Source organism: Corella eumyota, chromosome 5 (genome assembly GCF_963082875.1).
Source record: "Corella eumyota chromosome 5, kaCorEumy4.1, whole genome shotgun sequence".
NCBI lineage: Eukaryota > Metazoa > Chordata > Ascidiacea > Phlebobranchia > Corellidae > Corella > Corella eumyota.
Window position 1 is genome coordinate 270,282 of NC_137494.1, and position 20,643 is coordinate 290,924.

General features: G+C 30.9%; 1 protein-coding gene across 4 annotated transcripts; it reads right to left on the reverse strand.

Annotated features, from left to right (window-relative positions):
* Positions 1 to 58: 58 nt before the first annotated feature.
* On the reverse strand, positions 59 to 18,643 carry LOC145752958 (uncharacterized). 4 transcript variants are annotated; one of them, XR_014283795.1, is made up of 35 exons: positions 18,507 to 18,643; positions 17,923 to 18,016; positions 13,204 to 13,347; positions 12,710 to 13,003; positions 12,437 to 12,622; positions 12,213 to 12,330; positions 11,764 to 11,878; positions 11,305 to 11,576; positions 11,021 to 11,205; positions 10,469 to 10,609; positions 10,209 to 10,394; positions 9,893 to 10,001; positions 9,546 to 9,657; positions 9,112 to 9,374; positions 8,574 to 8,755; positions 8,010 to 8,150; positions 7,634 to 7,810; positions 7,296 to 7,413; positions 6,873 to 6,987; positions 6,399 to 6,670; positions 5,956 to 6,140; positions 5,684 to 5,824; positions 5,423 to 5,608; positions 5,096 to 5,204; positions 4,761 to 4,872; positions 4,339 to 4,601; positions 3,805 to 3,986; positions 3,515 to 3,655; positions 3,136 to 3,312; positions 2,776 to 2,914; positions 2,360 to 2,511; positions 1,857 to 1,977; positions 873 to 961; positions 645 to 771; positions 59 to 212 (listed from the first exon to the last, which is right to left on the reverse strand). XR_014283795.1 is itself a non-coding variant. In XM_082569338.1 (32 exons), exons 2-32 carry the CDS (start codon positions 18,002 to 18,004, stop codon positions 1,877 to 1,879), a joined length of 5,103 nt encoding a protein of 1,700 aa, XP_082425464.1. In that variant the 5' UTR covers positions 18,005 to 18,016; positions 18,507 to 18,643; the 3' UTR covers positions 1,638 to 1,876. The 4 variants fall into 4 exon arrangements, 1 of the variants encoding a protein (XP_082425464.1); XR_014283793.1 differs by having other exon boundaries at positions 2,360 to 2,514; XR_014283794.1 differs by lacking the exon at positions 18,507 to 18,643 and adding an exon at positions 18,177 to 18,195 and having other exon boundaries at positions 2,360 to 2,514.
* Positions 18,644 to 20,643: the final 2,000 nt, after the last annotated feature.

Below are 20,643 nucleotides of genomic sequence, written 5' to 3' on the forward strand. Positions count from 1 at the left end.
AGAAACGCCTCATTTTCAGCTTATAAAACCCTAAATTCTCCATTTTTTCTAGAATATCAGACTCCTTTTATTCCTATTTATGACGTCAGGTCACGCATGTGACAAGAAATGTTCACGTGAAAAGGGATTGTTATTTGTTTAACACAAGACAAGATTTTGTCGTCACAAAGCCTCTATTTGAACTCAACAAAAGCCTTTCTAACCACAAGATCCTTGGTGATAAAAAAAATATTTAATTTCAACATAAAAAATATTTTCTCATAATTTAAAGATTTTTAACTAACCTAGATTAAATATTTACCCTTTAAAACAAGATTTAATCGCTAAAAATAACCCAGCCCCAGTTTTAAATAAGTTACGCACTTTTTATATATCACAAACTGTTATAATTCCAATTTTATGTAAAACCGAAAGCATTAACTAACCTTAACTTAAATTAACTCATCCAATATAACTACTCTACCTGTTTACTTATTCGAGCATAACAAACTACATTGTGACGTCAAAAGCGCCCTAATTGTTGCGCAAAACGTTTAAGAAATCTTAGAAGGTTTAAATCAAATTAAAAATTAAAAAGAAACAAAATCCTGACAAAGATACCTTTTTTTTGTTAATTCTTCTTTTAAAGAAACGTATTCACTTACCTAATATGACGTCACAATTCTCATAGTTGGTATCGCGTTTCAGAAAACAACTTTTTGCGACTCTGTAGCGGTATCAAGTGGTAAAGTGTAGAACATATTTTATCAAATCCTAAATCCATGGCGCCAACTAGCGAAAGTAAAATGTTAGGTTAGTTAACAAAAAAAAAACTGAAGCCACGAACTTCAAGGTAAATAAAGTGTTTAAGTTTGCAAATAACAACGACTTACTTGTTAAATCCTTAACATCAGCGTTTTAAAGCCTAAGTAGCTATAGGTTCGATCCAAGCTGGTGACCCTGACTCCAGTGAAACATCAAACTAAAATAAATTTAAATAATTTAAAAATAAAGAAGTGGCATTTTTAAAAAGTTTTATTTTAATTGCTTTTACTAAAGTGTATTTTGAATTGTGTATTGTCAAAAAAAAACATTAAAAACATTCACTGCTAGGTGGAAGCAAAGTGCTGTAAAAGTTTTATACGTTGATTCGTAAAAAAAATCGTAAACCACTAAAAAACAAAATATAAAACATTTTCTATAGTTATATATTTTATGTAACGCACTTAATTATTAAAGTGCGATCGTTTTATTTAAAATAGTTTTTCAAATTTGTAGTAATTAAAATTCTACGGCAGATAGCAACAAAAGTAACCCAACTTGACCATGGTATACAATAACTTAAAACTATTTTTTTAATATAGCTTGGCCCCATATTAACAAAATGAATTATACTTTACTGGAACCAGTCTGTTCACTACATTAATATTATTATAATATAAATGCAAAACTTACCCTTAAGAAAATACACTTAAATTAAATACAAAATAACAACAGTTGTATAAACTGCAGGGGTCATAAAGTAAAGCAAACCCGTTCTATGCAAGAGCTACTTTATGTCATGCATAACCACGTGGTTTGTTTTGTCATGGGAACGAAAATGTTTTCGCGGTTTTTTAAACATTCCAGTTTAACTAAAGCATAACCAAATTTTTACACCCAGTTAATTCCATGTACTTAAAATTTAAGAACAAAATAACATAAAAAGTAGCAAAAAACAAAGTTTTAAATGATAATTTGTACCCAACGCAGGTTAAACACAACTAAATCACTAAAATATAGAAAATTTGGCGATTTTTTTATTAATTTTTAAAATATCGAATTCACAAAAAGTTCACAATTCGACGCCAAAATTACAACAAAAACATTTCATTTACATTTTATTAAGAGATTGCGATTAATAGCAAGAGTTTCCTCCATAAAGTTGCTGATACTTTGAAAAGAAATCCCGCCAAGTTCTGTAATCATTTCTCCACTCTGCATAAACTGCACGAACATCTGAAATTGAAAATATTTTATATATTTTGTATAACAAAAAATCAAAAAAACTTCAACTAAAAAATAACGAGGGAAAGTCGAATGCGCGACTTAAACATAGAGTAACATCAATTACTCCGACCCAGTCTCGAGTTAACTTTAGCAGTTTGAAATATTATAGATTATAGTTGCCCGTACTTAAGTTGCTAATTAAGTATCGGCTCAGCAGGTGTTTATACCGTTTATAGCGCCTTACTAAAGGGTGCTTCAGCATGAAAGAGGTGGGGATTGAACCAAGGCCCTGATGTAGTAAAGCCAAGTGTTTTGACAACTACACCACGCTGTCGGTGTATACTATTGATAATGTTTAAAAATTGCAAAATTTGTTATCAATTTAACTTACTTGTGTAATCATGGTCTGTGCACCAGCACAGGAGACAATCACTATAAGGTTGGGTGATACACATGGGACATCCACTTCTACATAAATTTGCAGGAATACTTCGAATACAAGCGCCGTATGGCATTCTAATGTCAGGTTGCGTTATCGTTGATCTGCTAAAAGATAAACAAGTGGAAAATAAAGAAAGGATCTTAGTTAAACTTTTTGTTTAAAACTAACAGACTCAAAAAAATTAAAAAATTCAAGGTTTATACATAATATAAAAAATTTTGGGTTTCGCTAATTTGCATTATTAGATAATATCTATAATATATAAATATTATTTTTGCCATGCTTTAAAGCGTACGAGAGTAAAGTTAAATACTCTTTTAAAGCATAAGAAATAAATTGCTAAAACAACAAAGCCCTCAACTTACGGATGATTTGTAAACTCGACCACAAATCGAGTGAGAAAGTCGACCTTCCAGTTCACATAATCGCAAATCCAACCCATTTGCTGTCCACAACTTGTTGGAATCCCGTAAAATCGGTCGCAAGGGGGCATGTAAGGCGTTCCTATACAATGTTATTAAAGGTGATAACAAGTAGTGTGAATAAAAAACAAAGTAAACCCAAGGCAACTTTGCACAAAACACACCAACCCAATAACAATTTAAAAACGATGGTTGTCTTGTTATCGAGTTAGGGTTGTTTTGGGGTTTATTTGGAAACAGATTGCGTTAAAGGTTTTAGGTTATCTTAAAACTGAACAATGCCACAGTTAACCACATTTATACCTGGATAAATTTCGCAGACTCCAAATCTTTGCATAGGTGCAAAGCTAAAGGTTTGACAAACCCCGTCACTACAAAAGTTGATCTCACAAGACACAAAAGTTGTTCCTGAGAAAGCTGCTGCATCTGCGCAAGTAAACGGCTCGTGCCTTCTCGTACAAATACCAGTCTCTGATGTAGCTATAAAGATAATTTACATTTTATCAATAATTTCCAAGGTATACCTGCAGCTTAAATAAAACTTACATTACACTGAGCACTGGTTTAGTTTTTGTAAAGTTGTCTATTTGTAAAATTTATTTTTTACTAACTTATCGAAGAAAGATGTATTGAAAACCAATACTCAAGAAGCTTAATCATGCTTAAAAATGCTGCAACAAACCTAAAGCGTTGTTTATGTAGGTTTGGGTCGTAAGGAAACCGCACTGATTATAGCCAGGCCCACAAAGAGCATAAGTTGAGTTGTCGAAAACGTTCGTGTTTTGTATAACAGTCCTTGTTCCTTGTGGACAGACCACATATCCTAAAAAAGAGATTTTCAGATAAAAAATTCAACTCATTTTAAACTAAGATTTTATATAGTAGCAAATAATGTTGATGTTATTAAATTAAAGAAATATATTTCTTAAAAAGAGCACAATTTTGTTAAACATATAAAATATATAAATCCACCTTCACATCCAGGATAAACATAATCGTAAGCAAACTGCCTGAGTATTGGGATAAGCTGGGATAGAACTGGGATGTAAGCCCGGAATTCACGAGGAAGTGACGCAATGAGGTCATCATCAATTTCTTCGCTACAGCGACGAGATAACCATTCTATCAAGAAGTGTTGGAATGACGAAAACGCCCTGAAATGAAACAATTTTAAAACATGTTGTTACCTTACAAAAAGATGCTTTTAATTATTTTATTACATTACAAATATATTAAGTAAGAAAATACATTTACCAAATTTTAACTTAAAAACTGCTAGGACTCATAAAAATTGGAATTAAAAGTCTTTAAAATAGTTTTATTTTTCAACGGTTTCTAAACATCGCGAGTCCAAGTATGCAAATATTGCGTGCGAGCATTGCTAGCAATAGAGCGTAACTATCACGTGACATTGTTGGGTTGTATCAAAATACATTTACCCATGCATGCAACTTGCAACCTTGCTTAAATACAGAAATAAACACTAAAGATTTAACAACAACTTACTCGCAAATATTTTCCTTTCTGGTGGCAACGAAAAATCTTCTTGCAGTACTTAGACCAAGTCGAATCAAGTCATCAGTAATATAAGCATCACAAACTGGTTCTCCAATGTTTAATTGAGAGATGGTGCTCACTAACTCCTCGAATAAGTCAGGAACCTGGCCGTTTGTAGAACACACTAATGAATAAAAAGTTTCGCGGTCGAATCGTAGAAATTCAAAGATTTCCTCAACGTTTTGTACCTGATTGATCATTGGTCCAATTAACTGAACAAAATTGTAAGGTTTACTACTTGATTAAACCTTTGCTTATTAACATTAGAAGAAAGCTAGATCATATATATCATCATTACATCTCAATCATAGAATATCTTCAATTAACACCAGGTTATGTTTGATTAAACATCAAGTAATGTTTGATATCACCTCAATGAGGGCTCTGTAGCCAGGAATGTCGTCCAAGGCTGTTCGACAATTTCCCATCATGCAAATAGACAAGTTTCGGGCAGTACATATCAATGTTTCGTCCAAGAGATTTCTATAAAAGCATCAATTTGTGAAATTTATTTTAAATTTAACCCGCTAGTTTAATTTCATTTCAATAAAACCTACATTATTACTTTTAAGATCAAGTTTTAATTTACAATGTTAAAGTTTTATGAAGTTATACAGTTAAGATAACAATTTAATTACAAATCATTTTAACAAAACACTTGGTAACAAGTAATCTTTTAACCTAAATATAACTTTATATAAACTACCTGCACATTTGTGCATTTGAGTAAGGATAACCATCGATTAGTTCTCGTTCACATTCTGATAACACATTTATGATTTCTACAAACCCACAAGAAGGAAAAACTCGAAGATCTGAAACGTTAAAGTTGTGATTGATTTGGTTTTAAAAGTCTTAAACAGCTTTGTACTGTGATTCAAGTTAAACCAATTTTGATATAATGTTAAGCAAGTGATATCTTCAGATTATTACTTGTAAATAGGTTAAGGACATGGTTTAAGTAAAGCTGTTATCAAAAATTAATGATGTAGATGTAGTAAGACTAGCAGTAGAAGTCAAACTGTTAACTTACCACCTTCTGGAGTTGGACAATCAACTAGATTGGATGCACCAACAAACACTGGAGATGGACAAAAGGAACTAGAATTACAATGTGTGATTTCACAATTGCCTAATTGTTGAATCAATGGATCCATTGCCACGTAATCACACGTCACAGTGACGTTTGCTGGTGCACACATACCAGTTTGAAAGAAACCTAGAAATTAAAAAAAAAAATTGTCATAACTTGTTAAATAAAATATTAAATAAATTAAAAATATTAAAATCTAACCTTCTGTCCCGTTGACAATGTTTGAACCGTTAATAAAAACACATTGACTTCCCTCCCCACAATCGATAAAGTTAATCCCACCAGAGTAAACTCGACCATTCACTCGGTCTGTTACAACTGTGCCATTTGCACATACTTGAACTAAAGAAAAAGGTCTAAGTTAAAAAAGATATAATACAACAAAGTCTATAATTAAAAAGTATCATACATTTTAGTCAAATAAAATAAAGCTATGTTAAAAGATTAACTCAAAATATAGCAAAGATTTTAACCATTTTCGCAGCCAGGTGTTTGAGTCCTTGAAACAATTCCCATTCCAACTTGCAACAGAGTTACGATATCGGGAGCAACATTGGTATTCTGCGGGAGAAGTTGACTGAAATGCATTGTAAGTCGCTCGAGGTTGCAACGAGAGGTTAGGAATGAAAAATGTTGGTTTCTTAAAGCACCAAAAGCACTAAAAATATCAAAAAAGGTTTTACATTTTAAAAGTTTTCACAATTAACAGCATAATTATCTGGCAACAGTAAACTTTAATATCCCAAACTGCAAAAGGGGCAACTCTGGGTCGGGGAGACTCATGTTACTCTATGTTTAGGTCAAGCATTTGACTTTCCCACATCGAGGATAAAGATATATACAAAAAAAAAGTTAAATGAAATATTATTTTAGGTTCTAACAATAGCATTTTAAAATTTCAAGCATCTAAACTTACACGCAGACATCGGAATGATCAGTAGCCATGAAAAAATCAGAAACCAACGAAGCTGAATACAGGACCACGTCTGTTGTATAATCACCATCACATAACTCAAGTTGTGCAAAGGCAGGTACGAATAGAAACAAGAGATCAGTGACAGCTGGAGGAACAACGCCTGGTGTTGGGCAAAGCGAAGAGTTTACCAAAGTATGAACATAATCGTTGACATTCGGGATCAAGTTTAAAAGATCAGTTAAAGTGGCGTTAGGTGAAAGATTTTGAACTCCCTTAAAAGTTAAAAAAAAGCATCATGTTGACTTTTAATCATGTTATCTGTTTTATTCAACATTAAAATTCAAGCTTTCTGATACTTAAAATGTGATATTTTTAAATGTTTGGCATTTCTCAACTTATTCCTTTTTTAATTTAATTCCAAAAGTCACAGTTTTCCAAAAAATATCATAATTATTACTAGATTTAGTTTTAAACCTCTAATATGTATTCCAAGTTAGGAACTAGTTCTCCAATCAAAGACAAACAGTTTCCACGTGAACATCTGTCTAGATGAGGGATGACACAATCCACCATGGTGTCCACATTTGCTCTAAAAAGTTAAAGTTTAATCCACTTGTACTTTAAAATCAGAGCCTTGTTTAGTTTAAGGTCAAAACCAAGTTCTTGGTAAGAATTAATCTAAAGACACCTCAGAAATACTTTTATTTTTAAAGAAAATTTTAGGTCTAACCCAAAAACGCTATATGTTTTGTTAAAGGTTTTTAATTTGTTGATTACAGGCAAAAATAAAAAGAAAATAGTTTGGCCTTTGTTGCAAATTTAACCAAACCTTTCACCACCAGTAAAGTTCAACCAAAAATGTTTTAACAACTACTAAACCAAGATTTGTCAACTTACAAGCACATGTATCGATTAGAGTAAGGATATCCAGCCACTAGAGGGGCAAAACAAGTAAAAATCCCTTGAATAGCGCTTCTAGCGGTACAACCTGGGAGAATTTGAACGTCGAGAGTACCTGAATAATAAGTTTCTTTAAATTTAAATAATAAATTAACAGTTCCATGTTTAAAAATTCCAAAAAGCGAACCACAATTCAATGTTATCTTAATCTAAAGGACAACTTCTAGACAAAATAATCTAATAACATTATTTTTAGTTTTTTCTCTTAAGGGTGGAACTGTCATCAGGTTGAATTGTCTCCATGCTAAACAGACTCACCACAACACATATCTTACCTGGATTAATGTCGCAGACTCCAAATCTCCGCCCAGGTGGCAGAGTAAAAGTTTGACAAACCCTGTCACTACAAAAGTTGATCTCACAAGACACAAAAGTTGTTCCTGAGAAGGCTGCTGCATCGGCGCAAGTAAACGGCTCTGTACTTCTTGCACAAATACCAGTCTCTGATGTAGCTATAAAAATAATTCATATTTTAATAAATACCAATAATGTAAAAAGAAAGGCTGCAGATAAGTCACAACTGTTATTAACTTAAACCAAGATTTAAGCTTTTTTGGAAGTTATTTAACTAGCTTATTTTATAGTAGCACAACATTAAACAACAAAAACCTAAGAGAAAATTTGTTTTTATAACTTAATTAGGCAACTAACCTAAGGCATAGTTCACATAGGTTTGGGTCGTAAGGAAACCGCACTGATTATAGCCAGGCCCACAAAGAGCATAAGTTGAGTTGTCAAAAACGTTCATGTTTTGTTTAACAGTCCTTGTTCCTTGTGGACAGACCACATATCCTAAAAAAGTAATAATTTTATATTAGATTTATTATAAAACAAACAAAAAAATGGTGGTGTTTTACAGTTTAACCGGCAGCGTGGTGTAGTGGTAAGAACACTTGCTACACCACATGAGGTCGTGGGTTTTACCCCAACTGCAATCATGCTGTAGCGCACTCGAGTAAGGCGCTATAAACGGTATAAACTCCTGTGAGCCAGCACTTAATCAGTAGTATAATTATCGGGCAGTTATAATCTATATAATATTCCAAACTGGCAAAGACAACTCCAGACTAGTTCAGAATAACTGACGTTACTCTATGTTTAAGTCACGCATTCGACTTTCCCACATCGCGGATAAAGATATATGATAAAATCAAAATAAATATATTTCTTAAAAAGAGCACAGTTTTGTTAAACATATAAAATATATAAATCCACCTTCACATCCAGGATAAACATAATCGTAAGCGAACTGCCTGAGTATTGGGATAAGCTGGGATAGAACTGGGATGTAAGCCCGGAACTCACGAGGAAGTGACGCAATGAGGTCATCATCAATTTCTTCGCTACAGCGACGAGATAACCATTCTATCAAGAAGTGTTGGAATGACGAAAACGCCCTAAAGATATCAGTATTTAAAAAATAACATTTTGTTTACCTTATAAAATGTCCTTTTAATTAACTTATTACCCAACATATACGCTAAGTAAGAAAATACGTTTACTAAGTTTAAACTTAAAAACTGCTAGAACGCACAAAGTTGTTATTAAAAGTCTCTAAAAATGTTTTTCACAAAATTTTTTCTAAGTAATGCAGAATCCAAGTATGCAAATATTGCGTGCGAGCATTGCCAGCAATAGAGCGTAACTATCACGTGACATTGTTGGGTTGTATCAAAATACATTTACCCATGCATGCAACTTGCAACCTTGCTTAAATACAGAAATAAACACTAAAGATTTAACAACAACTTACTCGCAAATATTTTCCTTTCTGGTGGCAACGAAAAATCTTCTTGCAGTACTTAGACCAAGTCGAATCAAGTCATCAGTAATATAAGCATCACAAACTGGTTCTCCAATGTTTAATTGAGAGATGGTGCTCACTAACTCCTCGAATAAGTCAGGAACCTGGCCGTTTGTAGAACACACTAATGAATAAAAAGTTTCGCGGTCGAATCGTAGAAATTCAAAGATTTCCTCAACGTTTTGTAACTGGTCGATCATTGGTCCGATTAACTAAACAAAATTACCAAGTTTACTATTTGTTTAATCCTTCGTTTATTAACATTAGAAGAAAGCTGAATCATATATTTAATCGTTACATCTCAATCATAATTTGCATTAAGTAATATTGGTTTAAACGCCACGTAATATTGATTTATTGAACATCAAGTAATGTTTGATCACCTCAATGAGGGCTCTGTAGCCAGGAATGTCGTCCAAGGCTGTTCGACAATTTCCCATCATGCAAATAGACAAGTTTCGGGCAGTGCATATCAATGTTTCGTCCAAGAGATTTCTGTAAAAATATCAAATATTCTATAAAATTTAAACTATGTTACAAAGTAAACCCTCAGGTTGGTTGCATTGAAGTGAAATCAAAGTTATCAAATATGATTTTAAAATGCAACCAACATTGTCTGGGTTTTGGAATTTGTATGGTTGGAATAACAATATTAAAACAAATCAAACTTTTAACAAAACACTTGTTTAAATTGAAAATATGAGCCTAAATATATATTTATATAAACTACCTGCACATTTGTGCATCAGAGTAAGGATAACCATCGATTAGTTCTCGTTCACATTCTGATAACACATTTATGATTTCTACAAACCCACAAGAAGGAAAAACTCGAAGATCTGAAACGTTAAAGGTTTAAGTTATTCTTATATTAACAGCTCTGTTCTGTAATTACGGTTGAACCAATTTTGTAAAATATTAGGTGAATGATATCACCAGATTATTACTTAGATAGATTTAAGACCTAACGTAAGTAAAGCTGTTATCAAGAACTTAATGATATAGATGTAGTAAGACCAGCAGTAGAAGTCAAACTGTTAACTTACCACCTTCTGGAGTTGGACAATCAACTAGATTGGATGCACCAATGAACACTGGAGATGGACAAAAGGAACTAGAATTACAATGTGTGATTTCACAGTTGCCTAATTGTTGAATCAATGGATCCATTGCCACGTAATCACACGTCACAGTGACGTTAGATGGTGCACACATACCAGTTTGAAAGAAACCTAGAAATTAAAAAAAAAATTGTCATAACTTCTTAAATAAAATATTAAATAAATTAAAAATATTAAAATCTAACCTTCTGTCCCGTTGACAATGTTTGAACCGTTAATAAAAACACATTGACTTCCCTCCCCACAATCGATAAAGTTAATCCCACCAGAGTAAACTCGACCATTAACTCGGTCTGTTACAACTGTGCCATTTGCACATACTTGAACTAAAGAAAAAATTATAAGTTGTCTTTATTTGCAGCAAAAAAATACGGCATAAAATAGTCTATAATTTGAACAATACTAAATAGGGGGGTAAAAAGAAGGAGAAAGAGGAGCCTTAAAAAGAAGGAAGAGAGAAAAAGAGGAGAAAAGGAGACACTTAAGGAAGGTATTTTGCGGTCATTTTCAGTTAGCAGCGGCCATTATTGACGCTTCTTTAATGCCTTAGTATTGACAATTTCTGCTGCTTGCTAAAAATGACCGCAAGGCACTTTTCATAAACCCCTCCTTCCCCTTCTTTCCTCCCTATTTGTTTCTTTCACTTCCTTTTTCAGTGGTACCCTTTAATTTAACAAGTATCATACATTATTTTAAGTTAAAGTGCCTAAAACTTAAACTAGAACAAGGTTTTTAACCATTTTCGCAGCCTGGTGTTTGAGTCCTTGAAACAATTCCCATTCCAACTTGCAACAGAGTTACGATATCGGGAGCAACATTAGTATTCTGCGGGAGAAGTTGACTGAAATGCATTGTAAGTCGCTCGAGGTTGCAACGAGAGGTTAGGAACGAAAAATGTTGGTTTCTTAAAGCACCAAATGCACTAAAAAAAGGATGACCTTATTTTAAAAGTCATAAAAGTTAAATAAAGTAATTTTTAAATATTCTAACAATAGCATTCTAAAATTTTAAGCAAACTTACACGCAGACATCGGAATGATCAGTAGCCATGAAAAAATCAGAAACCAACGAAGCTGAATACAGGACCACGTCTGTTGTATAATCACCATCACATAACTCAAGTTGTGCAAAGGCAGGTACGAATAGAAACAAGAGATCAGTGACAGCTGGAGGAACAACGCCTGGTGTTGGGCAAAGCGAAGAGTTTACCAAAGTATGAACATAATCGTTGACATTCGGGATCAAGTTTAAAAGATCAGTTAAAGTGGCGTTAGGTGAAAGATTTTGAACTCCCTTAAAAATTTAAGAGATTATCATTTTAATTAACCAAATTTTATAAACTGTTTCGTTTTTTAACATTACCAATACAAGTTTCAAACACTTTAAATCAAGGGTAACTTTAGACAGTTACATAAATTTTTAAACATTTTATTAACGTAAAAATTATGGTTTCTTATTATTTTTATGTTAGGTTCCAAACCATTGATATTTCGACGTAGTTAGGGACAAATTGTGCAATCAAAGACAAACAATTTCTTCGTGAACATCTATCGAGTTGAGGGATGATACAATCCACCATGGTGTTCACATTTGCCCTGAAAGTTAAAGTTTGTTAATTTAGGACAAAACTTGGTTTTATTTAAATTAAAACCTTGACCTAAATCGACCAAAATATTCCAAACTTCAGCACTTACTCAAAGATGCTACATGACTTTTTTTATATGACCTTAATGTCAAAAAATGGTAATATTTTAATAATAGCTTTGTAATAGATTGAATGAGCTACCAGCAAAAGCCTTCTTCAAGGGCAAAAAGTGTGACCTTTGGTAAGAGTTGAACCCAAAACCTCTAGTAATTCGAACATTACAAAATGCCGCAAGTAAACTGCAACTTAAATTTGTTATCAAACACTAAACAATGCCAACTTACAAGCACATATTTTGATATGAGTAAGGATATCCAGCCACAAGGGGAGCAAAACAAGTAAAAATTCCTTGAAGAGCGCTTCTAGCGGTACAACCTGAGAATACTTGAACGTCGGGATAACCTGAATATTAAATTTATCCTCAATGTTAACAAACAGTTCTTAGTTTAATATAATTTTACATATAAAAAAGTTAGGAATTTTTTGGGCAATATTTACAATCTTTTACCTGGATATCCAACCGAGCAAGTATCGTAAGTCTGATTACATCGACCATCTCCAGGATTAGCTACACAATCAAATAAAGAACAAGAAGTTAACTCCCCGCCCTCAGGAGTAAATTGCCTAAAAGCTTCACAAACTACTTCTTGTGAGGTGAAATTTGGAAATCCACACAACCCAGTAACACCGTCGACTAAAAATAAAAATAATATTTCATATAAAACAATAATAAAAAGGTCAGCCTCCAGTAGGATTCAAACCTACGACTTCATGTACTTACCAACTGAACCATCAGCAAGTCGGGTTGTAGACTCCACAACTAAACAAGAGTCAGCCCCAATTGGACAATCAGCGATGGTCGAGTTATCCAGCACCACACCTAAGCCATCAATAGTGGCTCTAGTTCCTTGGTGACACCTGAATGGATTGTTGGTAGCAGTGACGTTGCAGTTGCCAGGGTCACATAATATGACGTTACAAAGATCAAGGGTGTCGTTAGGTGATAGACGGCTCCTGACGTCATCACACGTCGCGTCGTTAAACGGATTTTCACATTCTCCAGTTAAAACATTGCCTAAAATAAAATTAAAATTAAAAAAAAACAAATTTTTACTAAAAATATAAGATCTTGAGTTCAAGTCCCGCCGAAGGCAAGTTTGTTTTTCCTTAAACCAATTATTTACAACTTGCTTTTACTATTTTTTGCAATACTTCAAACAAGAACTTATTTATTATATATTTCATCATGCAATTAGAACTTAGGGGACGACTTACTAGCAACACCGTTTCCATCGGTTACTTGAAGCCTGTAAATAATGCACTGAGTGGTCTGGGTCGGACACAAGATTGTTGTGGAGTTGTCGGATATCACTGAACTTCCGTCCAAGCTGGTGATCCGTGATCCGATAAAACATCGAGCTAAAATATGTGAATAAATTAGATTTGTTTTTTTAACTTTCGGCTGATTTGAATTAGGGCTAATAAATTTAGGTGGATTATTTAAAAGCACAATTAAAATCATTTTATTCACAAAAATCCACCGATAATTAAGAATTTGAAATATTTCAAAACGATTTTCTTACTGTTATAGGTACCAGAGCAACAGCAAAATACTCAAGTTGTTGACGAAGTTACAAAACAAATTAAAAACAAAAATAATTTCATTTTTTTACAGCAAAAAAATAACTAAAAAACTAAACATTATAAAGACAAATATAAAATCAAGTACTATATATATAAACTTTAAATATTAAAACGATTTTCTTACTGTTATAAAAACCAACGCAACAGCAACTGCCAAGTTTATAAAATAAATTAAAAACAAAAATACTTTCTTATTTTAAAACAATTTGTTTTATTTCTTCTTAATTTCAAATTTAATTTCAAATTTATTATAATAAAATAAAAAATAAAAGTTAAATTAAATTTCAACCAAACTTATTTTTAAATTCACAAATCAAAAAACTGTGTTTCAAGTTATATTTAACAAATAAACAAAACAATCCTAAAATTAAATTTCCTTTGTCTAGACACTTTCTTCATTTCTGTATATGGCACTACAACCTATAACAAATAAACAACATCCCTTGAACTTGAGCAGTTTTACTCACGAAATAATTAAGTTTTTGTTAAATTGCAAAGCCATCAGAAATCATTTGCAATTATGTGTTAGTCTGCTTGTTTGCTTAATCGAGCAAACATTGCCAAAACGTATTCTTATCTTTTTGACCTTTAAATTTTGCAAAAATTAGGTTTTTTGTTAATTAGCAAATCCATTAAAACTAATAATCCTTAATCTAATTTGCAAACTTGGGTTGGTCCATTAGTTCGCCAAATCGAGCGTATACCCTATATTGTGACGTCATATGAACCTAAACAATGGGCCTCAAGGTCAAACAAATTGCTTTTCTGTTAATGTATAAGTTGTTGAATATTTTTTTTTTTTTTTAATTTTATGTATAAGTTGTTGAATATTTTATTAATTTTGGTGATGTAGTTAGTCTGCAATTTTATTTAGAAAATTTGTTGTAAAAACAATGAAATAAGTTCTTTCGTTATTTAAGTAGATTATAACATTATAATTAATTTACAGGGCGTTTCAAAAAAGTGTAAATGTGAATTAAGCAAATTATTAAGGTTAACAAGTATTTGTTTATATATTCAAACATTGTCTTTAATAAACCAAACAAGTCTGCATACCATATTATAGAGGGTCGCCCGAAAATAAGGGAACAGAAAATTGAAGAAAACTCGTAAAACAAAGAGGCGGAATCTTAAATTATAATATCCGATATCTGTATATTTAAGGATGCTGTCATTTGGTCTAAACCAAATACCGACAATTAGACATTTCTTATAAACCCCCAGCTATAATAATCTTAACCCTCGTATGGGTAATGTAAGTTAATTTTTAAAAATATATTGACCTTAATACAAATAAACAGTCAGCAAAATTTCCGCGTTTTATTTTTTTAAGGTTCCCCTTTTTTGGCTTTCTTCATTTTCCATTCCCTCAAATTCCGCGTCCCTATCTTAGAGTCAAATTAAGCGAAAATTTACTGTCACCTACGATTTATTAAACTGGCAGGACAACAAAACTTATTTCAATGTCAGACTATTGGTTCGTTCGCTTTGACCATTTCATTTAAATTTTAAAATCTATAATCTAAACTTTAAAATCTATTAAATCAATTTTCTTACCATTATAAGAACCAATAAAACTACATTCTACCAACGTTGTTGTTAAAATTATAAAACAAATTAAAAATAAAAATAATTTCATTATTTCGATATTTTTAAATCTAGATAAAAAATCTACTAAAAATTGTAATTAAACTTTTAAACTGATGTCATTTAACTTTTTAAAACATTATATTTTTTTCCTAAATTAAATTATTAAATTCAATTTAAAAAAACGAATTAAATAGAAAATCAATTTTTTTTTAATAAAAAACAATCCTAAAATTCTACAAACTAATAATTTAACTCAGCCTTAAAAGAAGCATCTTGTTAAACAAAACTGTTTTATAAGCCCTAACCCTAAATTTTCCCTATTTTTAAGCAAAAACTTTTAACTATAACTGTCTTATTATTATCGCATTAAAACTACTTTTAATAATTTAAACAAAGAAATTAGCCCTAAAAAAACAATCACCAAAATTAGCATTAAATATGAATTTAAACTTTAAAATATTTAAACATTTTTCTTATTGTTATAAAAACCTTTTAAACCACTTTTTACAAAAGTTGCAAAAGTTGAGAAACCAATCAAATCAAAAATGATTTCACCATTTTAAATTTTCAATTCTAAACACGCTTATTTATTTTGTCAAAAAAGTTTAATTTAAACTAAAATATTATTTTTGGATGCGCGTAAAAACCTCAAACATTCAAAACTTGATATTGTTCCCCCTAACTTGAACAATTTAATTTACGAAAAACGCTTTTTTGTCAATTTGCAAAATTATTTCCAAAAACATGAAAATCTGCTTGTTTGTTATTTAAGCGTTATCAATATATTGTGACGTCACATGCACCCAAAGCTGTGATTTTACATACTTCCAATACTGTGACGTCACATACACCCAATACTGTGACGTCACATGCACCTAAAGCTGTGATTTTACATACACCCAATACTGTGACGTCACATGCACCCAATACTGTGACGTCACATGTACTCGATGCTATGATGTCACACCCAAAGCTATTATGTCACATACACCCAATACTGTGACGTCATATGCACCCAATACTGTGACGTCACATGTACCCAATACTGTGACGTCACATGCACCCAATACTGTGACGTCACATGTACTCGATGCTGATATCGATTTTGAAAAAGCTACGACATATGAATACTTTTTATTTATGTGCCACATACATGCACATTGTAACTTATAGTATGAATTTTGAAACAATTGCTTTTAATCAACACTTCGACCAAAGAAAAGGCTGTACTAATAAAGGAATGTATTTAAAAGTGCGTTCCTGCTCGTATACGCACTGGAGCCTAAATTGTTAAACCTGGCATGTATCGAATAGCATTCTATTAAAACACAAACTGACAAAAAAATTAAAAATCACAAGAGCCGAAAGGTTTCGGGTTCAAGCCGCACTATTTGCCCTTGAGCCCAGCGTTTAAGGATAGCTCAAAACACGTCATAACAGCACACCCTTACCCAATAAAAAAATATAAATCCTATCACCTTAAGGTGATATGATAAAAAAAACAATTTTATCTAAATTTAAATATTCAATAATAAAAAATCTCAATAAGGTAATATTACGCAAATGTCTAATAAATCATGCAAACTACTGTAAATTGTTTATCAATTCTGCCATTAGTTATACTAGTCAATTAAAAAATAATATAAATAGAGTTATTTAATTACAGAAAATATAGTTAAAAAAAGAAACAAAATTATGCAAAATAAATATAAAATTTTACCAAAAAAATTAAAAATTTATTAACATATTATAACAACTTACTTACTGTTATAAGTACCTTAGGCAACAGCATTCTACGAAAGTTGTTGTTAAAATTATAAAACAAATTAAAAACAAAAATAATTTCTTTTTTTTAATTTTCTAAAATTAAACAAATGTTTTTTTTAACTTTTTTAAAATAAAATTTTTCGTATTTTTAACATACTTAAATTTTTCTTGATTTTAATATTTAAATATGTTACAATTAAATGTATTAGTCCTAAAATTCACAAGCTAATATTTAACTCAATCGTAATAAGAAATATTTCGTTAAACTAACGCCATATTTTCAGTCTTGAACATGAATATTTTTTTCTAGAATACCTAACTCTCTTTATTTCTTTTTATTACGTCACCATACGTAAATGACAAAAAGGTTCCACTTTTCTCTTACATGTTTCTTACAATAGCGTTATGCGACCACATTTAACCAACCATAAATATACAAAAAGCAATTATTTAAACTTGAAGTTGTTACCAGTAACTTGCACAATTTTAACTCACAAAAATCCTAAAAATTTTGTCAAATCGCAAAGCGAACAAAATTAAAAATCTGCAAAATTTTCGCAACAACCTTAAAACTTGCCTGTTTAGATTTCCCCACATATTTTTTTGTTTATATCTTTATCCTCGATGTGGGAAAGTCGAATGCGCGACTTAAACATAGAGTAACATCAGTTACTCCAACCCGGTCTCGAGTTGCCTTTAAAAGTTTGGGATATTATAGATTATAATTTTCCGGTTATTATGCTGCTGATTAAGTGCTGGCTCAGCAGGAGTTCATACCGTTTATATCGCCTTACTCAAGTGCGCTACAGCATGAGATCAGTGGGGATTGAACCCACGACCTCATGTGTGGTATAGCAAGTGTTCTTACCACTACACCACGCTGTCGGTTATTATATTAAAACATAATAAACAGTTTAACTGTTATTTAACGCAAAAAATAAAACCCTTTTACAAAAAGTTAAACTTTAGATAAAATTAAAACGATTTACTAACCGTTATAAAAGCCTCCTGCTGTGCATTCTACAAACGTCCCAGTCAAGGTTGAAAAACAAATTAAATACAGAAGCAATTTCATTCTTTTAAATTTCTAAAACAAACAATTAATAAAATTTAATCAAAACTTGGTGTTAAAATGTTTAAAAATTCTTCTAAATTTAAACTTAATCTTAAAGATATTAAAGTGCAAAAAAAGGTTAAATTTTAATTTAAAAAAAACTTAAAACTTTTCACAAATTTTACAAACTAACATTTTAACTCATTTGCCAGAGTAGCCCTCTTATTTTCAGTTTTTAAACCCATTTACCCTTTTTCTAGAATATCGGGCTCCCATTGTTTATATTTATTACGTCACCACAAAAAAAACTAAAAAAATTTTAGCCAATCCAAAAAAAGCAGTTTGCAAATTTTTGCAGAATTTTCACGGTTTACCTTTTCGCTTAATCATTGTTTACAGTATACTATGACGTCACAACCACCTTAATTGTTTCGCAAAATACCGAAGTGCAATAAACCGTTGAACGTAATTCGAAACCAAAATTTAATTTAAAATTCAACAAAAAATTCGGGAAATCACCTACCTAATATGACGTCATAGTTCGTATCAATACCAGCGCTTTAACAACTCTCTTGCGGTATCAAGTGGTTGATAAAAAAAACAATTTTCTTCATTTTTTTGTTGTTTGCATTAAACTCAGGTGACGACAAAGTTAATCTGTGACGTCATAATTGTGATTGTCAACCATAATCCCAACAACGTCACAATGTCTACCGTCTTGTTGTCACGTGACCTAAATTAAAATAACAAATAGATTAAAACAAAGTTGTTAAAAATAAAATTTAAAAAATGTCTTAATTAAACATTATGCAATTAAAAAAAGTTAAATGACGTCACAAAAACGTTACAAATTATAAGATGACGTCACAACTAATAAAATCTAAATTAAGATCAAAAAGTTTCGACAATTATTTTTCGAATAATTTGTTTGTAAATTGTTTTAAAATATTTATTAAGTTTTGTTTAATAAAATTATCACAACAATGTGTAAACAGAAAGTTAAACTGAAATCAATTTGTAAAATATAATTGCAAGTTAAAAACGAATCCTAATTTATCATTTTATACAATTTGCCGAAAAATACCAATTTGTCCGAAATTTAAAATAAATATTATTTTAACTTTTCAAAATTTCGAATCTGAAAGCACATTAGGTATTTTATTTTAATTTAATTTTATAAAAACCTTGTTTAATATTCTTTAAATTGGTAACTTTAAAAAAATGTCAAATTTATTATCGCAAAATGCTTAAGGCTAACAATAAAGGTTTATGACGTAATAAAGAAGGACAATGTCGCGAGAATGGCATTTGCAGACATACGATTGTGATTTCATAGTCGCAGAAACTTTAAATTGTTGTAAACGGAGTCGCTCTAAGGAGGGTAGAAATGCAAAACAGTAAAATTTACAAAACTAGTTCTTTTAGGTAAATTTAATTAAACAAATTAAAAAAAATAATAAAAAATAAAATATTGCAAAAAAGCAATTTTGTTAAATTATTTTATATAATAAATAGATGTTATTTTTCTTTAGTAATACTGGTTTTCAAATTGAGATTTATTTAGAAATTGTTAAAGTAAAACAAAAATATATTTATATAATTATTAAATAAAACAGTAACAATTTATTAAGTTAAAAAAGCCAAGCAAAAGCTATTTTTTTTTTAAAACAGTTAACTGTGTAATAATTATAAACTGTAAAAATCAGGAAAAAAAACTAAAAAAAATAAACAACCCATTTTTTAAATTAGATTTTAAATGGACGAAATTAAAATAATTTGAAAATATTTCATAAAAAGATTTTATCTAGACTGACTGACTAAAAAAACAATTTGTTTAAATTTCAAATTGCCGAACTTGTAAGCAATGACGTCACATAATTGGCTTCAATTTGTTTCTACGATTTTCATATTTAAATATTGAATTCCCAAACTAAACCAAATACTTACGATTCGCAGTATTTTTATAATAGTAGCAGAAAATAGTTATGATATGAGCTTGTAAGTACTGCAACTATCAATTAGTTTTAAATACAGAAATGTCAGATAAACATTCTAGTATTTGTAAGTACTAAATGTAAATCAATTATTTTATAGATTTTTAATCAATTATTTATCTGCTGTTAGTAAGGGCTGCAATTTAAGACAATTATCAAACCAAAGAATGCTTTTATCATAAATACTAAGCATATTAACTTATAATATTAAAATAATAAAAAAATTTAAAATTGTATAAAAACAAAAAAATATTCAATTTTTTTTGTAAATGAAAAATAATAAACAAAAGTAGTGTCGTTGTTGATTATTACGTTAAAAAAACAATGACAGATTTACCGCCGTAAATTTGCGAAATCCCACGGGAATAAAAAGCACGAAATACCGCGGTCAAAAGGGACGAAACCGAGGTACGAAAACGACGACAACTCGAACACCGATGTTCAGGCAGACGAAGTAAAAAAAATCACAGACAAAAATAGTAAGACCAAATAAATTAAGTTTTATAAAGGCAAATTAAAAGAGTTTGTGAAAATTTTATGATTTAAATACAAGTAAATCGGTTGTAAAAAGCGTTATCGAGGTGTTATAAATAGCCCGTTGTAAACAAACTATTTAGCGAACTTAATTAGGTTAGCTTCATTCATGCTGTGTAGTATTTCCTATAT

Bases quoted from the DNA above. Each gene is read 5' to 3' on its own strand.
- LOC145752958 (XM_082569338.1), bottom strand. From the start codon at position 18,004: ATGAAATTGCTTCTGTATTTAATTTGTTTTTCAACCTTGACTGGGACG. The intron at 7,414-7,633 runs GTAAGATATGTG...CTTATTATTCAG, and splicing joins AGTCTGCGACATTAATCCAG to GTACTCTCGACGTTCAAATT. The intron at 4,873-5,095 runs GTAGTTTATATA...ATGCTTTTATAG, and splicing joins TCAAATGCACAAATGTGCAG to AAATCTCTTGGACGAAACAT.